General features: G+C 47.9%; 8 protein-coding genes across 8 annotated transcripts; 4 read left to right on the top strand and 4 right to left on the bottom strand.

Annotated features, from left to right (window-relative positions):
- Positions 1-1,480: 1,480 nt before the first annotated feature.
- On the top strand, positions 1,481-4,042 carry N7443_006841 (uncharacterized protein; the record flags this gene model as incomplete). Its single annotated transcript, XM_056886897.1, has 5 exons — positions 1,481-1,494; positions 1,561-2,052; positions 2,208-2,952; positions 3,007-3,321; positions 3,413-4,042. The coding sequence occupies 5 exons, from the start codon at positions 1,481-1,483 to the stop codon at positions 4,040-4,042; spliced, it is 2,196 nt and encodes a 731-aa protein (XP_056740546.1).
- A 669-nt stretch (positions 4,043-4,711) lies between these two features.
- N7443_006840 (Transcriptional coactivator SAGA-type complex Ada1/Tada1) lies at positions 4,712-5,134 on the bottom strand (the record flags this gene model as incomplete). The annotated part of the gene is made up of 1 exon (XM_056886896.1): positions 4,712-5,134. One exon carries the CDS (start codon positions 5,132-5,134, stop codon positions 4,712-4,714), a length of 423 nt encoding a protein of 140 aa, XP_056740545.1.
- A 2,878-nt stretch (positions 5,135-8,012) lies between these two features.
- On the top strand, positions 8,013-9,471 carry N7443_006839 (RNA-processing protein HAT helix; the record flags this gene model as incomplete). Its single annotated transcript, XM_056886895.1, has 3 exons — positions 8,013-8,273; positions 8,329-8,537; positions 8,631-9,471. 3 exons carry the CDS (start codon positions 8,013-8,015, stop codon positions 9,469-9,471), a joined length of 1,311 nt encoding a protein of 436 aa, XP_056740544.1.
- Positions 9,472-9,803: 332 nt separating this feature from the next.
- Positions 9,804-10,694, bottom strand: N7443_006838 (Dimethyladenosine transferase; the record flags this gene model as incomplete). Its single annotated transcript, XM_056886894.1, has 2 exons — positions 9,804-10,546; positions 10,613-10,694. 2 exons carry the CDS (start codon positions 10,692-10,694, stop codon positions 9,804-9,806), a joined length of 825 nt encoding a protein of 274 aa, XP_056740543.1.
- A 2,690-nt stretch (positions 10,695-13,384) lies between these two features.
- Positions 13,385-13,870, bottom strand: N7443_006837 (uncharacterized protein; the record flags this gene model as incomplete). Its single annotated transcript, XM_056886893.1, has 2 exons — positions 13,385-13,731; positions 13,783-13,870. The coding sequence occupies 2 exons, from the start codon at positions 13,868-13,870 to the stop codon at positions 13,385-13,387; spliced, it is 435 nt and encodes a 144-aa protein (XP_056740542.1).
- Positions 13,871-14,331: 461 nt separating this feature from the next.
- N7443_006836 (RNA-binding protein) lies at positions 14,332-14,934 on the top strand (the record flags this gene model as incomplete). The annotated part of the gene is made up of 2 exons (XM_056886892.1): positions 14,332-14,799; positions 14,890-14,934. The coding sequence occupies 2 exons, from the start codon at positions 14,332-14,334 to the stop codon at positions 14,932-14,934; spliced, it is 513 nt and encodes a 170-aa protein (XP_056740541.1).
- A 1,388-nt stretch (positions 14,935-16,322) lies between these two features.
- Positions 16,323-17,674, top strand: N7443_006835 (Gfo/Idh/MocA family protein; the record flags this gene model as incomplete). The annotated part of the gene is made up of 3 exons (XM_056886891.1): positions 16,323-16,432; positions 16,483-16,616; positions 16,671-17,674. The coding sequence occupies 3 exons, from the start codon at positions 16,323-16,325 to the stop codon at positions 17,672-17,674; spliced, it is 1,248 nt and encodes a 415-aa protein (XP_056740540.1).
- A 143-nt stretch (positions 17,675-17,817) lies between these two features.
- On the bottom strand, positions 17,818-18,973 carry N7443_006834 (D-mandelate dehydrogenase-like dehydrogenase; the record flags this gene model as incomplete). The annotated part of the gene is made up of 3 exons (XM_056886890.1): positions 17,818-18,557; positions 18,617-18,644; positions 18,695-18,973. The coding sequence occupies 3 exons, from the start codon at positions 18,971-18,973 to the stop codon at positions 17,818-17,820; spliced, it is 1,047 nt and encodes a 348-aa protein (XP_056740539.1).
- Positions 18,974-19,278: the final 305 nt, after the last annotated feature.

Raw genomic sequence — 19,278 nt, 5'->3', positions numbered from 1 at the left:
AAGAAAGGCAGTTGCTTGAATATTATTTGTTCTTAAAGTAGTTCTGACTCATTTTTGGCTTTAATGAAACCCTCTAAGAGCTGTATCTCGGCAACTTTCTCTTGAAGAAGCCCCTCGAGTTTCCTTTTCTCGTGTGTGGCTTGGTCAAGGAGCTGGGTAAGCTCTTCCAGGGTTCAGGATGATGGCTTTTCTTTACCTGCCTGTGCAATGACTATATAAGAGCTGGCAGGGGCAAGATTTGTGTCACTTTGAAAGCTGCAGCGTTTTTTCGCACTGCAAAGATGACAGTTGGCACAAAACTTTTCATTAGGAACACGGACACAACCGTCAAGAATCCCTTTGCCTTCCTGGCAGTGACGGCATGCATGGTCTCCCTGTTGTAGTTCCCCGGTTGATTGGGCCAAGATAGCCTCAGCATTGCACTTCTTCTGGGCCATCAAATGATTAAAAGAGATTCTCGTCCACGGTTCCTTCCCTTTACCAGTTCTTCCAGGTGGTCTGATCGTCGGTTCGCGGATCAGCGGCAAGAGACTCATCGAGTTCAGCAGCGTGCCCTTCCTTTGTATATGCCTTTGACTCCATAACCAGGGCGATTCTTTGGCAAGGTTTGCCCATTTACCGGGGGGGGGGGGGGGGACCACTAGTGCCCCCAATTGTTAGGGAGGATGGTAGACTAGTGGATGACATCCCTGTATATATGTGAGCATAATCATATTTGCCACTTATGAAATGCAAATGGACCCCTGACATATTGAGAGGTTAGAGGTTAGAGGGGTGACGGTTGACGAAATGAGTGGGACGATTTAACGGTCCTCAATAAGGGACACCAAGATCTGCAAGGTAGAGAGAATTCGTCAATAGATGGAACGGGCTTCGAGGAGGGGACAGCAGACAGACTTCTAGAAATTAGAGGGGAGTTCGAGAGAGCGGAGCTTTTAGGGGAAGAGGAAACAAGTGTGAAGAAGAAACAAGGAAGTGGGTGATAGACAATATCCATTCGAGACTTCACAAAAGAAGACTGTTTCAAGGACCGCCCGTATGTTCGAGAATAGCCGCATATGCGATTTTACGCCGAAGTCCCTTTGTTCAGTCCCTTAGGATATGCGCTTGGATCATATTGCGTCGTCGATGATAGCCCGCGTGGGGAATTTGGAGACGCACAGGTAGCTTTATTATAGGAAGTCTCCGATGCAATCGCCCTTCATCTTGAGAACACCCGTTCCATGTATTATCATCGTCGCGCCGACAACCTGGTCAAAGGATTAACTAGCTTTGTCAAAGATTACGCAGAGATTGTTTCTGAGTGATCGCCATCTCTAGTCAGGTACTCAAAATCTCAGCTCCAATTTCGATCTACCCGATGGCTTCCCTAAGCAGCGACAGACCACTATTACATTACCTGACAGAAGCAAGGATAGTGATGGCCCTATAATGTAACATCCTTATTAACTCCTTCAGAGGAGCCATTACCGTCCAGGAAATGCTACTCAGCGTGTTAGTCACACATTTCCCCCAGGTGGTGATCCAATTGAGGTGGGCGCTATTGCGTCTGTCTTTCAGTCATGGACGGAGGGAGGATGACGCGTTGCGCGTTGGCTCCGTCAAGACAAACATTGGCCATACCGAAGCAACGAGCGGACTGGCTAGTGTTATTAAGGTCGTGATGGCTATGGAAAAAGGTGTGCTTCCACCCTCAATCAACTTCGAGAAGCCCAATTCCCAGTTCGATTTGGATCATTGGCGACTCAAGGTGCCTACCGAGTTGAAAAAGCGGCCAGTGGCTCCTGGCCAGACGATGCGAGCGTCAGTGAACAATTTCGGCTACGGAGGCTCCAACGCCCACGTCATTATGGAAGATGCCAACAGACTCTCACAGAACCGCTCTGTCAATGGGAAAGTCATTGATGGCGTTAATAAAATTATTAATGGTGTTGACGCTCATGCCACTGGGACCACTGGCGACAAGCATAAGCTTCTTATAGTCAGCGCCAAAGACGACCATGCGCACGAGAACATGGTCGCCAGACTCGCGGAATTCCTTCGTCAGAAGGAGTAACATCGTCTACAAGATACCGAGACTCTTCTGGAGAGCTTGGTCTACACTTTGGGCCAGCGTCGCACTATGTTCCCTAGGTTGGCAGCATACCCCGTCCCCATAACTCAAGGTCTCGAGGGCTTTGCCGAGGTTCTGGAACGCCTAAGTTCAGACCATCGCGCTCTGCCCAACGCCCACGTATCGGCATGGTCTTCACTGGCCAAGGAGCGCAATCGCACGCCTTGGGTAGAAAATTAATTACAGCGTACCCTGTGTACAAAGCATCTCTCGAGGAAGCCGATGGCTATCTGCGGGACCTCGGCGCCAGTTGGTCGCTAATGGAGGAGCTTGGCCGTGATATCGAGGCAAGCAAAGTAAACATGACGGCCTTTAGCATCCCCATTTGTGCCGCGGTGCAGATCGCCCTGGTCCGACTGTTAGAGACCTGGGGAATTAAACCGTCAGCTGTAACAAGCCACTCGAGTGGAGAGATTGCCGCAACATACACGGTAGGCGCCATCAGCCTCCGCCTCGCCATGGGAATCGCGTACTATCGGAGCAGACTAGCCGCCGAGGTGACCCTGAATAGGCCTATCAAGGGCAGCATGCTGGCGGTTGGCCTTGGTCATCTGGACGTGGAACAAGACCTTGAGCGGCTTACTGGCGATGCTCGAGCTGTGGTGGCCTGCATCAACAGCCCGTCTAGCACGACGGTGGCGGGCAAAATTGCGGCGATTGAGGAGCTTGAGACGTTGCTCACAGCTGAGGACGTATTTGCTCGCCGACTTCGAGTAGATACTGCGTACTACTCCCACCACATGGAGCCCGTTGCGGAGAGCTACCGCCAGGCGCTCTGCAAGATGCCGACGGACGAACCAAAGACTAAGCGTCAAACATGCATCGCTTTTGCATCCCCGGTCACTGGCTACCGCATGACCAGCACCCGAGCAATCGCTGACCCGGAACACTAGGTTGGCAGTCTAATGCAGCCCGTCCAGTTTGTTGACGCATTTATCGAGATGGTCCAGGGCGATTTGTCTGTCGACGCAGCTAGCCACAGCGTGGATATCATTGTCGAGATTGGCCCGCACACCGCTCTCGGAGGTCCCATCCAGGAGATTCTCACCCTGGAAGACTTTGAGGGAATCAAGCTGCCATACTATGGTAGTCTCGTGCGGCACGCTCACGCGGTCGAGAGCCTCCAGATACTGGCGTCGAACTTACTCAAGGAGGGCTATGCGCTCGACATCGAAGCCGCCAACTTCCCACAAGGGAGGAGCCAGAACGTGCGTATCTTGACTGATCTCCCGTCGTATCCCTGGAACCATCAGACAAGACACTGGCTTGAACCGAGATTCAATCTGGGCTTATCGCCAGAGGGATCATCCTCCACACGAGCTCCGAGGCTCGCTGGTCCCTGGAACCAACCCCGAAACGCCGGTATGGCGACACATACTACGTGCTACCGAGCCGCCTTGGGTTCAAGACCACGTCATCCAATCCAAGATGCTCTATCCCGGCTGTGAGTTTATCTGCTTGGCTGTCGAAGCCGCCATGCAACAGCTAGAAATCGCCGAGGAACAGGAGGACTGTGAGATATCTGGTTACCAGAATCCGGGACATGAGCGTGCGCAGGCACTCGTCATTCCAGACACAGCTGGAGGCATTGAAATTCAAACAGCTCTCCGTCTGGTCAGTGACAAGGCCATTGGCCTGCAGGACTGGAAGGAGTTTGGGTTGAGGTCTTTTCAATTACTTGAGGTCTTTTCAATCACTTCAGAGAACAGATGGATGCGACATGCACAGGGTCTCGTCATGGTTGAGTTCAACAACGTCCAAAACGGCGTCTCCTCTTTAGACCAAGAAATACAAAATACGCGAAAAATCGATCCTATTGAGATGTGGAGTACTCTGGAGCCTCTCGGCATCAAGTACGGTCCGATTTTCAGAAATATTAGCGACATCCATGTGAACCTTATCGGCTTTGAAATGATGCAAACACCCTAGGCTTCATTAATTTGGTGTGTAAGCCCTATTTTGAGTGAGTTTTTGACTGTGAAGGCTGCTAGATGCCTGCATAGTAGATTTTAAAAATAGATTATGACTAGATACTTAAGCTTCATTTCTCGGCCTATACCCTAAACCACTCCGATTCTATGCTAACCTTCAAATTACCCTTTTCTCTGACAAGAGAATTTTACTTCTAGAAAGTTCGTGCTACTTATATTACAGTACCTATACGAAGCTCCGTTATACTCCTACCTAAATGCCCTCTATATTCTGATATCTATTTCTCTTAACTAGAACCTCTACGTAATATAGAGCCGATACTACCCTCTTTATAGCCATAACTTATAATTAATATAATGCGAAGCTTGATAATACGTATCAAATAGTTAACGTACTAGAATATAGAGAGCAGGTAATCAAAATTACCCTTAGGAATTGCCCGGATACATCTATAGTCTACATTTCCTTAGGTACCCAATATTTTCATTTAACCGCCAGCGGCTACATTAAGAAACAATAAAGCCAGAGAGAAGTCGACAGTAAGCTTATCTATGAGAAGAACTGAAGTACCATAGTCATACTCATGATGTGAGTGTTAACAAGGCTTATATTCGCAAAAGGTCTCTCCTTACGGAGACCCAGACATATCTAAACCTAAGGACTGCTTCAGACGCACTCGACCTGCAAGCTAAATAGAGTGACATCGGCCTCAAAGCACTGCTTGTCGCCATCGACGCTAACAGTCCTGTATAGGGTGGAGTCGTCACAGCCAGAGGCAGTGTATGTATTCAGCACGGCTGAGGTGCCATCCGTGCAGGAGCCAGACTCAATATAGGCACTAAAGGATTTGATGGGAAAATCCTCGACGTTGACACAGGAACCGGCGTATGCGTTGGCGGCATCGATGCTAGGGGCGGTGCAGTTGGTGTAGAAGTAGCCAGCGTAACCGATCGTGGGGTTTGCAATGGCAGCAGCTACCAGGGTAGAGAGGATGGCGATGGTCTGGATTTGACTTAGCACTGGAGTGGAAACGAAGATTGTTGATGAAGGATGGGGTAATACTGGCTTGACACTTACCTTGATCAACATGTTTAAGGAACTTTGTTTGCGAATTATCAGAACAATCCCGTGGGTAAACGTGCCTTTTATATGTTTTCTGAACGTGGGAACCGAATGGCCGAAGCAAACAGAGAGATATTTTCTCACAAGCCTTGGCTTAGGTTTGAAGGCATGGCATATTCCTTAAACTGCCCATTGTCCTAAACGGGTAACCAATGAGGCGCCCTGCAGCGCTAAAGAATTCGCTTCGGCAGTTTTGCGCAATTGATGGCCTTGAGGGGTTACTAGCCCAGAATCCTTTGAGTTGGTCAGTTAGCGCATGAAGGCAGGGAGGGGAGGGGGATTGGACTGGAGCTTTGTTTAGGTTCATTGACACCCTGGCTAAGATTCCTTTATTTTGTTCGAGCTAAAATATCTAATGGAAAAGAAGATTCTTTCCATAAACTGTTTCTCAAGGTGTTGTCAACATTTCTCTATAACGGTCGTACTATGATTTGATTGTGATTAAGATGGCAGCGGCTAGGGCTTGTCAGATTTTCCGTCACTTGGTGCCCCGACAAGGTGTCCAGCGTGATTCGGCAAGCAGCTAAGGATTAAACCGAAAAGCAAGCGTCGCTGGATTAGGGATAGAACGGGTCATGGTGGATGGGACAACCGGTTCAATGATGATCTCCGGAAGTCAAAGTGATTGTCTTGAATATCTACAGTACTTTGATATAACTTGGAATAGATAACTGCGACATATGAGGGAGTAAGCGGACAGACAACAATTTGAGATTAGCATTCAGGATATGTTTGTATCTGCCACCGGGTATCCTCAGTAGGGCTGGTCCGAAAGCCCGCCCGCCCTCGTCGGCAAATTTACGGAAAAAAAGTAGCCTAATATCGATCTACTCAGCATCCGTTTTGCTAGACCGTCTCGGGCGGACTAGTCTCCGCCACCAAAGCCTGTGGTTGGCTTGTTTCTCGCTTGATTACACCAGGTGAGCAACGCCCCATCTTCAGCGGCGGATGCTTCGCTGTCAGATGAACAGGTAAGAGCTAAAGATTATCTGTAATGCCGCTTGACTGGAAATGAATATCCTTCTAGGTAGTTCTCAAAAATACACCGCAAGTTCTATTTAAAGCTCAGCAGGCATTAAAAATAAGGGATAAAACACTGTCTATCTTATTAAACCATGCGACTTCCCATCCACAGTCTCCATTATTTCGTCATCCACATCTTTTCCTGATGTGACAAATATTCTAGACAGCTATTTCGCTAGGCTACCAAGAGCCAATGGATCTGAAGCATCGACTTATGTCATCACGTGCTCAGAAACAAGAGAAGGATCAGAGCCGTGCCCTCTGATCAGGGGCTGAGCAGACCCATGGACAGGTGCCGTTCCCCAAGGTAATTAGTCTCCCATGTACAAGATCAGCTAAATCACCGCCTCAACTATTACTCCGCCTAATCATCGGATGGATAGCTATACATGTAACTGCGACTCCGGCGTCGACTACTGGAGCATGCGCAGGAGCATACCTTGGAGTAGGGAGAGATAGGTATTTAAGGACACTCATTCCCGCATATGTATTTAGTTCTTCGCGATCAGTCGTACAATATTACTTGAAGCCTACTATTGATTCAGTATCTTCACAATTTGACTAGTTTAGCACCTATCCTTCGATTGGAGGATTCACTTCGGTGCCTCACTTAAATGGAATTCTACTCTAAACAAAGTTGCAAGACTACTTTACAGACCGGAGCTCGTGTAAAACCTAGTGAGTTAGGAAGCGATGTGGTTGCAAGCACTGCTTGGAGGCACGGCCGTAGTAAGTATACCATATACGAGACTAGCTCACACTTAACAGTGACCAACGTAGTACCTAGACTAAAGACTGAGAGTACGTTCTTAGCTCAGCGCCACCTGGAAATGAAATATTTCATTGACTAAATCGAACATATAGAACATTGTACATTGAACATTGAATACCACGAAATACCTCAAGGTTGAAGAGAGAGAAGCCTAGGCATATGTGTAGTTTATGAAAGGTAGCATCATTTTGATGAGTTTATTCCGAAAACCGAGGAAAAGAAGAGAAGATCTCAACAGACTGAGGCTATAAAGGAGAGAAAGAAAAGGAAGCTACAATATGTCTATGCCAAAGTGCAAGCCGGTTAGACTAAACATCTTCAAGTTAGTATATCTATTGCCAAAGATAGCAAACTACCACTTCGAAATGTTCACTTCCGACGCTCACTCACTAAATTGCTCCTACATCCGCGGTTTGATATGATATTCCCATTACAAAACTTTGTACATATGACCATAAGGTGTGGAGAACAGGGCCACCCATCCGCTCAGCCGTGCTTAAACCACACATACATAGTGGCTGGGTGATCACTAGCGAATCTCGGTGTTTCATGTTTTTGCACAGCCAATTTCCTGATTTGTCAGGCTTAGCGAGTGCTCTCGCCGCCTTGAATGCCGGAGCGCTGACGTGTCCCCTCGGCTAAATCCTCCCGTACCTCACGCTATGACCCTTCCTCCCTACTTATGCCGCGCTCACCCATTCTGAATTATACTTCAAGGTTGCGGGCCGTCCCTGTGAAGGCTAAATAGCTCTCAGCTTTGAATTTTAATATCAGTAAGATTAAGCAATAATCAAATCTACATACCGTTGAAGGGCTAGCACTTGATTCTGAAAATAAAACATCGCAATCCTCCCAGCCACTCGATCGAAGCTAGGTTAGCGCTAAGTTATGGGTGATGATAGGCCAAGGCTGCAAGCATTATGGTCTTATCGGAAAATGGCCCCATTCCTCGGGCGCAGTGGTCTCCTGCCTCGATAAAAAGGATGAATATGCTCGTTCCTCTTTTTGAGTTTGATGTTTGGAAGCCTACTTTTCCGACTGCTCTCAACGATGTCTACAAATACAACTGGTAACCTCGGCTGGGTCGCCGAGCCCGATGGACGAGGAACGTGGGCCATCCTCTCAACCTGCAGTCTGACTATCGTGCTCTGCTGCTGGTCATCTGTCTATCCTAATATTCCTTCGAGATCAGACGGAGCGTTTAAACGAGGATTAGGCAAGATTAATCTCTTCCTTATCGGCCTTCTTGGACCAGAGTTCTTGCTTGTTATCGCTCTTGGGCAGTGGTCATCCGCTCGGACATCATTTAAGGTGCGTATCATTGTTCCAAAAAAATTTCAAGATGCTAATCTGATTAATTGGGTAGAAATTTCATCATGCTGGTTACGAGAACTGGTCTATGATTCATGCATTCTTCGCCGACATGGGGGGATTTCTCCTTGAATCCCCTGGAAGCGAGCTATTTCCTATTGACGCCGAACAGCTGTTTCATTTGGTGAAAGCCGGATACGTTCCTTATCCAGATTTGGATATGGAAGATATAAAGGACAAAAGCAAATTAGATGGCTTGGCAAGGTGAGCTAACCTAACCTCCTTGTATTGTGCTCCCTCTTCTTCTAGACAGAGCGCTATTTTTATATGGAGAGGTCATATCTAACCTTTTCTTAGGATGATCGCATCATTACAAGGAGCCTGGTTCTTGATCAATTGCATAATCCGCGCCGCCCAACATCTTTTTCTCACTACTCTTGAGATCACCACCTTATCTTTTATTATAATTTTCTTCTTCACTTCATTCTGCTGGCGCCATAAACCTCAAGACATATCCCGCTCCATGATTCTTCATACAAATACTCCTATCGCGACTATTCGCTCAGAATGCCGTCCACGTCCCGAGAAGGAATGGCACCAAACACCGCTCGATTTTCTTTCTCGAAATGAATGGCTCTGCAGTCGCTTGTGGCGCTATTACGTTCAGATCCTGCAATATTTACATATTCCAATTTTTGCCCGGCCAATTACTAAGCCTTACGATCGCATACCCTCCGATAACTTCTTACGTCTTGACAGAATTGCAGACAGTATTTTTGCTCCTTGTATGCTATTATTTGCTTGCATGTTCATGTTTGCCTGGAACTTTGAATTTCCTACGCCCACGGAGAGGCTACTTTGGCGTATTGCAGCAGTCTACCAAGTCCTGTTTGGTTCTGTAGGTGCTCTAATCTGCTGGTATGCTGATGTGTTCATTCTTCCCAAACACGTGGAAAGCGTTGAGAAACCCCCAAATAAGCTCTTTCATCGGCTTGCATGGAAACTGAGAAATATCCACCCCGATCGAGATCCAGATTTGGCAGTTCCGTTAAAGGTGCTTCTCCCAAATGTCTTGCTTTCTTTTTTGTATTGTTCATCTCGAGTCTTCATTCTCGTAGAGGATTTGGTTGGACTGAGAAGTTTACCAGAAAGTGCGTTCCAGACAGTGAGCTGGTCAAAGTATATTCCTCACTGGTAGATGAATGTTAAAAGCCGGAGGTTTCATACGATAACAAAAACTAAAAGTAAAATCGGAGATTGGGATGGGATAGTGAGTGATGTGGGGTGTTTGTACGACAACTCTAGGATTGAATAGTGATGACAAGTGTCGGATATTTCTTCAACATCTATAAATTCCCGGCTACACGGGAGGCACAATGCAGGATGAAAAGGTATCATATAACATTGGCGAGAAGACTAGAGAAAACAAAGTCATCAGTCACGCCCCATCTAGATATACAGATAGTGGATACGCTAGTCCCAGTATGGTGAGTCCCCGTAACAGTCGTAAAGAAGTGCAGTTCAGTTCGATTACAATCGGGAGAACTTCATGTGGCGGTTCACATCCTTATAAAGCAGGTAGCGGAACTTGCCAGGGCCACCCGCGTAACAGGCCTGCGGGCAGAAGGCACGCAGCCACATGAAGTCGCCCGCTTCCACCTCAACCCAGTCCTGGTTCAGTCGGTAGACGGCTTTACCTTCCAGAACGTAGAGACCGTGCTCCATTACGTGCGTCTCGGCAAACGGAATAACACCGCCAGGCTCAAAGGTCACGATGGTGACGTGCATGTCGTGACGAAGGTCGGTCGGGTCGACGAACCGGGTGGTTGCCCAAGCTCCGTTGGTATTCGGCATCACGGTGGGCGCAATTTCTTTTTCATTGAGGAAGAGGGGCTCGGGCTTATCGAGTCCATTGACAGCTTCGTAGGCCTTGCGAATCCAGTGGAAACGGGCGGTCGTTGCGCCGTTGTTGCGGAGGGTCCAGCCGCTCTTCGGTGGGAGGAATGCATACCCGCCCTCGGTGAGCGTGTGCGTTTTGCCGTCCAGGGTAATTGAAACCTCGCCTTCCACCACAAACACGACACCCTCGGCGGCGTCATCAAGCTCGGCACGATCACTGCCGCCTCCGGCCTGCACTTCCATAATGTATTGCGAGAACGTCTCGGCAAACCCAGACAATGGACGGGCAATCACCCACAACCGCGTCTTCTCCCAGAAAGGAAGAAAGCTCGTGACTATATCTGAAAAGACCCCTTTGGGGATCACAGCATATGCTGGTTTTTGACAAGTTAGCAAGTTAGAAACGGCCGCAATCGATCCGAAGCAAGTGTGGCGCATACCTTCAGTAAACATGGCGCGATCGGTGAGGATTTGGTCCTGAGGAGGCAGACCCCCCCGTGGAGCATAGTATTTAGAGGCCATTTTGAAAGGGAAAATACGATTTAGAAGTTGAAAAGGATACGGAGGAACGTTTTATGGGAAATTCGTCGGGGCGAAAGATTTCGGACCCGGCCGATGAATCGGAGGTTCCCCGCGACTAAGGCCGGTACCGCCATAGAATGGCACTGTATGGCGGGGCACATTGAGTCCTCACCGCCCTTCCCTCCGCCTTTGAAGGCTGCACCAGGCAGTCTCATTGAGCCTTATTCTGTCCATATAAATGAATCATGTGTGAACGAATCTGCAACTAATTTGTAGCAAGTCTAGGAGTTGGAGGTTTAAAAGAAGTGTTATTTGATCACTTGTACTTCGTTTTTAAACCTAAAAAGAATTCTATTCATTCTCGGGCTATAGCGAAGTGATATAAAACGAGCCCAGCTTCAGATATTATCCCTAAATCTCATCTCACAGAAGTCCCGGTATACTTCAACCTACTATTTCATATTTCATATTTCATGATGCTTTTGATTATTTTAACCAATTTTGTACTCCCTTTCCTAATGCTTCTAAGCAGAAGATGCAGCTGAGGTTCATTAATCACGTCGACGGAGCTACGAAAGTACTTACAATTTTAGGTATATAATCAATACTAAATTGGGCATGTGGCGTGCGGCTTACATGCGGCCAGGGGGTGTGGTCCGGGTGGGAATCGTGGATGAGAAGGTCATTAACGTATTACCGCAGCTAGAAACAAGGATCCCAAATTCATTGGCTTTTCAATGGTGGAGCTTTATCGACGTCCGTGGGGGTCCTCTCTAATCACATCAATTTAGGAAGTTGGATGATTGGGGTACCTAAGGCTCGCCATATGTGTAGACACACACACTCTCTCACACTCTCACTCTTCCCCTCTTCCCCTCTTCCCCTCTTCCCCCTCTCTCTCTCACACACACATTCTCTCCCGGGGCTTGCAAACACATTTTCTCCACAAATACTTCGGTTTTAACAGAACAAAAATGCAATTACAAGTATCATGAAAGCATGCTAGGGATCACCACGAACGTGACATGCCACTGGCAATCGAGATCCATCGCATTGAAGCAAATCTTGCTACTCGAACCATAAGAGACAGTCTGCTCAATTGATACTTCTTATTGTTGATTATCCATGGGAAGAACGGCCTCCTCCTCTTTTCTTCCCGTTCATACTGGATCTATTTCCAGGGAGAGACTATCCCCTTCGTCACTCCCTTCTGAATTTCATTGCCTCTTGTTTCACAGCTGAACAGACCTTCTTTGCCGTTGCAGATCTGAGAATGCCGCAGCTTTCCAGGCGTGTGCACGCGCGCATCCATGGATGAAAGTCCAGAACAGGCTGAGAAAGTGAGGACTGAAGCCAACGGCACCACTACCGTGCTTCCATGGGACGCATCTTCACAGCCACCTTGAATACAAAAACTCTCAGTCTAGTCTTCATTTATCGGCGCAGATCTACCACAGCACCGAGGATCGGAAGTCCTTCGCCCAGGTTCCCTAGCCTCGAAATGCTTCAACGCTCTGGAACACACTTGCTGTTTTGACCAATTAGCCCGAGGTCTAACCTCACTGCTTAATAGACCTGCAACCCGAAGTCAGCTTCTAAGGGTCATATGGGTACGCGAAATTTCTCCGCCGAATACTGAGGAAGGAGATAGCTCAGTCCGACGCATGGAAAATTAACCTCCTTTAGCTACATACATTTGATTAGTACCTGGATCGACTCACAGTAGCCCTTACGGACATGCTAACATTCTCACGACGTGCAATCGCCAAGGACATCAAGATTAGGGATTTGGTTCCAATTCGCTTTTGTAGGTGGAAGATTGGCGAAGCACCTGCCTTGAGAAGGGTGCTTAGGACCGGCACCTTTCTGAGCTGGAATGCAAGAGTTAGAGGTATGTGATTCCAGTGTATGGTCTTGTGGTGGATGCTAGCATCAATGAAATATTGTGCCGAGTTCGGCTGGTCTATCATTGTGGCCCAGTTGTGGGCGTTGCTTCCATGGTGAAGGTTCAAGACCATACGCAGAGGGGTCCAGACTTGTGGCCGCCCACGGGCTTCAATTGAGCCTCACAAGAAGGCTGATATCCCTTTGGGGACCGGAGCAACCCGTAATTATGAGCAAAGGCTCAGGTGGAAGGTTGAGAGGCTCATGGCTGAATATAGAAGCACGTCAGGTTCCAACGATGATAGAAATAAAAAATCAAAGAACGAAAAAGAAGTGAATCAAGTTCGGTTCAGCTTGCGTGAGCACTCAGAAATCGTGAAATTACTTCTAGAGAGACCGAATGGACCGGGACCAGGATTTAAGTAGAGGAACTGATCCTCCTATCGGCCCCTGATGCGATTGATGCGATGAGCATAGGCTTGACGAGAGATAAGAAGCAGCGCGAGAGGTTCAGATTATATAGTTTATGCGCCGACATTGGCAAAATTTTGAATTTTCTTCCATGAATCGCTCTGATCATGCCCAACGCTCCTTGTCGCCTTCTATAGATTCTGCCTCTCGCAATGTACGACGACTCGACGACCAAGTTTCGACTACAAGCAGACTTTTATGTTTATCTACTCCCTTAATATGTGGATAGGCCTCTTACTGTATGGGGGATTCTCACGGTATATTGAAGTTAACGCAAATCAGGAGATTCAATATCGTGTTAGTTGTAACCGCCCCCACCCCCACCACAAACACACTCAGTAAAGCCAAACACCATCCTGCTCCAACTTGCCCTCAGCTTTGATCTTCTCCATACATGTCTTAATTCTATTGACGATATGCTCGGCATAGCCAGGCCCTAGAGCAGGTCTCTCTATAGTCATGTCTATCTTTAACCAAGGGACGGAACTGAGTCCTCGGCACGCCTGGCGCATCTCGTCGAATTCCGCATCGCCGTATAAAGCCCCTACAAACACAGCCACGGGCGGCCTGGAATAGTCCATGGTGCCACGATTGGGCTCTTCGGCAATGGGAGGGGCCTGCCCTTGCAGCATGAGGGGTATTTCGACTGCTCCAGAGGCACTGCTGGTGACATTATGTATAACTGTTGATGATTTTAGTTTCAAGCAAGGACTAGCTTTCTTTTCTCACTTACTTTCGTACTCGGGCAAGTAAAGAGGTTTGACAGCGTTGAAAACTTGCGGGTTGGTGCTGCCACAGGCAATAATTGGCAAAGCTGACATGATGAGTGAGATGAATTTATGATTGCAAAAAGACGTAGTGAAGAAGATATCTCGTCCAGATACTGGGGTATTTATAATCGTGAGCGAACGATATACACGAATGATCGTGGCTGCAGCTGCCATTGGCTGGGTGAATGAATTTCCTAAAGGGGCGAAAGCTGAACTTTGCTGACGCGATCGCTTCGACCCCTCCAGAGGCTCCCTCCGGAGCGCAAATTCAATACAGCACTCTTATCAGAATTACTCGAGGCTCAAAAATAAAGACAATGCCGAACACCGGTCAGTATAGCCGAGACTGCTATCCATGTCGACAGCGACGTATTAAGGTACGTTGGCCCTAGGAAATATAAATGCACTATGTCCACTCATCAACCGAGTTCCAGTGTGATCTTGCACGTCCATCCTGTAGTCAATGTCTACGAATAGGAAAACCCTGTTTAGGCTATCGAGATGAGGTCAGCATGCGCTTCCGTATTGCCAACGTTTCGTCGTTTAAATCAAGCACGAGGCATGGCCAGCGGAAAATGCGTTACCACGACCCGCCAATAGTCAAAACAGATTCAGCCAAGCACGGCTACATCTCTGTTCCGATATTATACGAGCCGCCTCAGGTGTGGAGCCACCATGTGATTCCTTTGGTCCTTGACAAGTTCTCGGTCCGGCCTGTGGATACTAGCATAAACAGTAGCATGTTTGCTACCATCCCACGTATCATATCCAACACGCAAGAAGGGTCCCAGGTCTATGCAGTCTGTGATGCTATTGCATGTGCATATTTAGCGAGTACGACGGGATCGACAGCTGCGATTGCCAATAGAAGCCGGACGTACGGGACAGCACTGAGGACTGTCAATGCAGCTCTTGATGATCCTACTCAATACAAGAATGATAGCACATTATTAGCGATTTGGATGTTTGTGGTGTACGAGGTAAGTGTTATTCATCAGTGAGGAGTTATGGACTAAGAGAGCTAACTGACCCAACGTTCCTATCGAACCCTCATCTCACATCTAGTGTAGGGTCAGAGCAGGGAAACCGCCACTGTCAAGGCATGGCCTCTTTAATTAATGTCCGAGATACGGAACAATTTTCTAGGCAGGATGGACGAAATCTCGTTTGGTATATCTGTCATTGCACTGTAAGACCTCCTGAACCCGAAGTTTGTAGTCGGCATATCTGATGACAACAGCAAGCCAAAGCACTCATCGCCGGCCGAGAGGCTCCTACAGAGATACTGAGTTGGATCTATAAGCTCTGCCAATATTTGAATCCATCCGAATCTACCATGATTCAAGCATGTACCTTTGCCTACCACTGCACCCGCCTCTGTAGTCGGATTCGAAAGGTGTTAAACGGAAGTTCGGATTTGGTGTTGGCCACCTACTCGTCCATATTACACCAGATGGACGAGACAGAGAGAATGTGGAGCTCTTCATATAGCTCAGCTCAGCCATCAATATCGTCTATTGGAGTGCATGCATACCAAGGAAACTTCCAGATGCATCTCTCGGCGAGTGTCTTAACGTTTCTACGTCGCGCCTGCCAGGCTGGCTGTTCATCACAGCAGCACATGCATTCCACTGCGATGCAGGAGCGTTGCATTTCAACTTTTCGTACAACGGCTACGAGGACCTTACAGGTGCAGGGCTTGTCACAAGAGATCGGTCACTTGCCTTATAACAATTCCAATCTCGGATGGGCAGACGCAGTAATGGTTTACGGATCCTTGAGAACCATCGCCACATCTCCTATTTCATTAGGGTGGCAGAGATACGCAGCGAATAAGGTTCTTGCGGAGATCAAAGAGCGACTTGGTTTTCAAATTGTGCTATAAATGGATAACTTTGTCATTCTTCAATCCTATGTCATATTCGTATCATACGCATACTGCCAAAGCCGATAGCAACAATTCCCTCAAAATTTTAATATTTCTTGTTTCCCTGATTTAGCAGTACGTCCAGGTCCTGGCTGTGGTGGTCGTGCACTTCGACCCTCGGCCCGATCTCACAATGTTCAGTTGTAGTAGGCGTGGGTCCTTCGATAACCTTGAGGGAGATTGGATCTCATTGGGATTGGACCTTGACGATCGCCAGAGAGATGTTCACCGCTACAGTTGAGGCATCGCTGTCGCTCGTGTTGGCCAGCGCAATGTCCGCAACCGGGTGTTTCCCCGCACGAACACACCAAATGTCTAAATCGTTGACATCGTAAGCATCTCTTTTTCGTGATATCGTCGCGCTTTACATATCTACTGTAGAAAGCCCCCGAGGTCTTTGACGTAGAGAATGAATGATTGATCCAATTAGAAGATCCCATAGAAACCTAATTATTAATTTCTTTCTGCCCTCCACACATCGACACAGTGGAGACCCTTACAACTACCATTACAGACCCTCGGATTGACCCTCGGATTATCGAAGACACAAGATCTAAATCGACTTGCATCTAAACCATGGCTTTCGCGGCCTTGTATCGCATTTATGCAGGGTTCATCAACCCCCCACAAGCCAAGAAAGAGAATGACGCAATCCGCTTCGGACTACTCGGAGCATCAAACATCGCGTGAGAAGAGACAATTCAATTGCTTGGATATGTCTAACATGATAACGTAGTCCATTTGCGTTGATCAAGCCAGCTGAAGCGCACTCAGAGGTCATTGTTGCAGCTGTTGCAGCTAGAGATCGCAGTCGTGCGGAGGCGTATGCCAAGAAGCATGATATTCCTATTGTCCATGCCTCTTACGAAGGTACCATTTTCGAGTATTCTTGAACTGAAGAGCTAGTGGTTAATCTCTCATAAGATCTACTCAACGATCCAACCATCGATGCCGTCTACATCGCCCTCCCTAACAGCCTACACTTCGAGTGGGCCTTGCGCGCTCTAAATGCCCGGAAACATGTTCTTTTGGAGAAGCCCTCGTGTTCGAATGCTGAAGAGGCGAAGAAGCTCTTTAACCACCCACTACTCAAAGGGCCTAACGCCCCTGTTCTCCTGGAGGCCTTTCACTACCGCTTCCATCCAGCGTGGCAAATGTTCCTTTCCTTCGTTCACGATGAGTCTATGGCAGGGCCTGTAAAGCACGTGTCTGCAGAGCAGTACCTACCCAAGGGAGTAATACCCAATGATGATATTCGCTGGCGCTATGACCTTTCCGGTGGTGCATTGATGGACTTCGGTACTTATCCTTTGAGTTGTCTCCGCCAGATTCTACGCGAAGAACCGACGGAGGTCTTGCAGGTAAAAGAACGAGTCGATCTACCTTCTGAAAGCCAGCCTGCCGAGCAGGCAATAACAGCTACCTATAAGACGGAAAGTGGCGCGACAGGACACATCGTCGCTGATCTTGCTACAACATCGTCTTGGATTAAGGCACTACCGGGCTTCGGCTGGCCGAAATGTCAAGTTAAATTGGAAGAAAAACAGATCGGGGATGATAAAAACCGCACCGTCCAGCGCAAAGTTACGATTTGGAATCACATAGTTCCGAGCCTTTACCATAGGATCGATGTGGAAAATACACATAAGATCTATCGAGATGATGGAGATCTTTTGAAGACCTGGAAAGAATCTCAATTTCTGAAGGCATATACCTGGGCACCCGAGGATGGAAGAGGGGTGACTGGCCAAACTTGGTGGTCCACTTATCTCTATCAGCTCAACGAGTTTGTGAACAAGATTAAGGGGCGTGATGGATCTGGAGTTTGGGTTGATGGAGAGGATAGTATTAAGCAGATGGATGCGATTGATCTGACGTATTTGAAGGCCGGATTGAAAGTGCGGCCGACGAGTACCTTTGAGCTGTGAGTTGCTGCTCGATCTTGGCGGTTTACATAGCGTGTTTACCGTATCCATTGTGATCTCCCATCGTGATGTTTTGGTTGAGCAACGAGTACTCAACCATTGGAACTGTGCTATGTACATTGTATAATCTTTATCACTCACATCATTCAAAGCTTAGACGAGGACACCTTGACCAACAAATGTTGATTAACAGGAGTTACGGCCTTGCCATTCTGCAGGAATGATAGAATGTTCTCCATACCCAGACGTTCAAACCCAATATGCGAATCCAAAGAAGCACCGGCATTGTGCGACAAGATTTCCACCATCTTCATCTTACCCAGTGTCTTGTTGACGTGCGGCTCGTTAAAGTGCACATCCAGACCAGCCGCAGAAAGATGGCCCCGCTTGAGCGCGTCGATCAGAGCAGACTCATCGAGCAACTTTCCACGAGCAATATTAACCAGCCTAGAGCCCCTTTTCATCTTTGACATCAAAGATGCGTTCAAGAGGGTCTCGCCGCTGAAAGGTGTGGCGACCACGACACAGTCGGACTCTGCCAAGAGGGTGTCCATGCTCTTGTGGTATGTGGCATCTGAGGCGGACTCTAGCTCTTTAGACATCTGGACAATATCATAATAGATCACCTTCATTCCCAAGGCTAGGAAGGCCTTCTCAGCTGTACGGCGACCGATCTGACCGAAACCGATGATACCGAGTGTGTGGCCCTTGGGGTTGAGGGAGACGGGCGCGAGGTTCTTGTTGGCATCAACAAACTGGTCTGGGTCCAGCGAGCGTGCTGCAATTGCAGACCAGGAGAAACAGCGAAATGAGGAGATGATCAGCCACAGGGCGGCGTCGGCGACAGACTCGGTGCAAGCTGCAGCAGCGTTGCAGTAGACAACACCTGTCAATCAAGTTAGAAAAAGCCCTGAGATATCATTTAGAGCACACTGAATATCCTACCCTTCTTCGCCAAAGCAGCAGTATCCACCTTATATGGTAAGTATATTTTACTTCTAACAACACCCGGGGATGGCTTACCCAGTCGAATCCAGCTCCTGCACTTGCGAACACTTTGCACGAACCAGGCAACAGAGAGATCAGTTCCTCATCCCAATTGCCCATCTCACCACCAGTGTTCCAGAATGGTCGGTACATGGCGAAGAAGTCGCCGAACTTGCGCTCTTTTAGAGCTCGGATAAACTCTGGTCGAGACATGCTGTAGGACCTCTTGACCTCGAAGTGCTCGTTGAACTTGGCGTATAACTCATGATTCCATCGGATATCGTCACCCAGTTGAAGCACGACTGGCTTGCCCATTTTGATTATTCTTTGGTGGGTGTATATGAAGTTCGGGCTTGGGGTCAAGTATAGACAATGGGAATAAGCGTCATGTTCTACACATTAAATACAGTTCTTCAAGTCACTTGTATCCTTTCACTGCGGCTATTGTTGGCTATTGCAAAGTGTCGCGGCCTCTGCATCTTGCAGACGGCAATTGAACGGATTCGGCTATTGAAATCCGAAGTGGGGTGATCCCCACGAGTCAGAAGCATCTCCGACACTTCTCTTCATTTTGCGACTGCTGAGGCCGGGGGGGGGGGGAATGCAAGAGTGCTATGGGG

This window comes from Penicillium atrosanguineum (assembly GCF_028827265.1).
Source record: "Penicillium atrosanguineum strain IBT 20685 chromosome Unknown utg000005l_segment0_segment0, whole genome shotgun sequence".
Taxonomy (NCBI): Eukaryota; Fungi; Ascomycota; class Eurotiomycetes; order Eurotiales; family Aspergillaceae; genus Penicillium; species Penicillium atrosanguineum.
The sequence above is the reverse complement of the archived record's forward strand: the minus strand, read 5'-3'. Positions and strand labels throughout refer to the sequence as shown.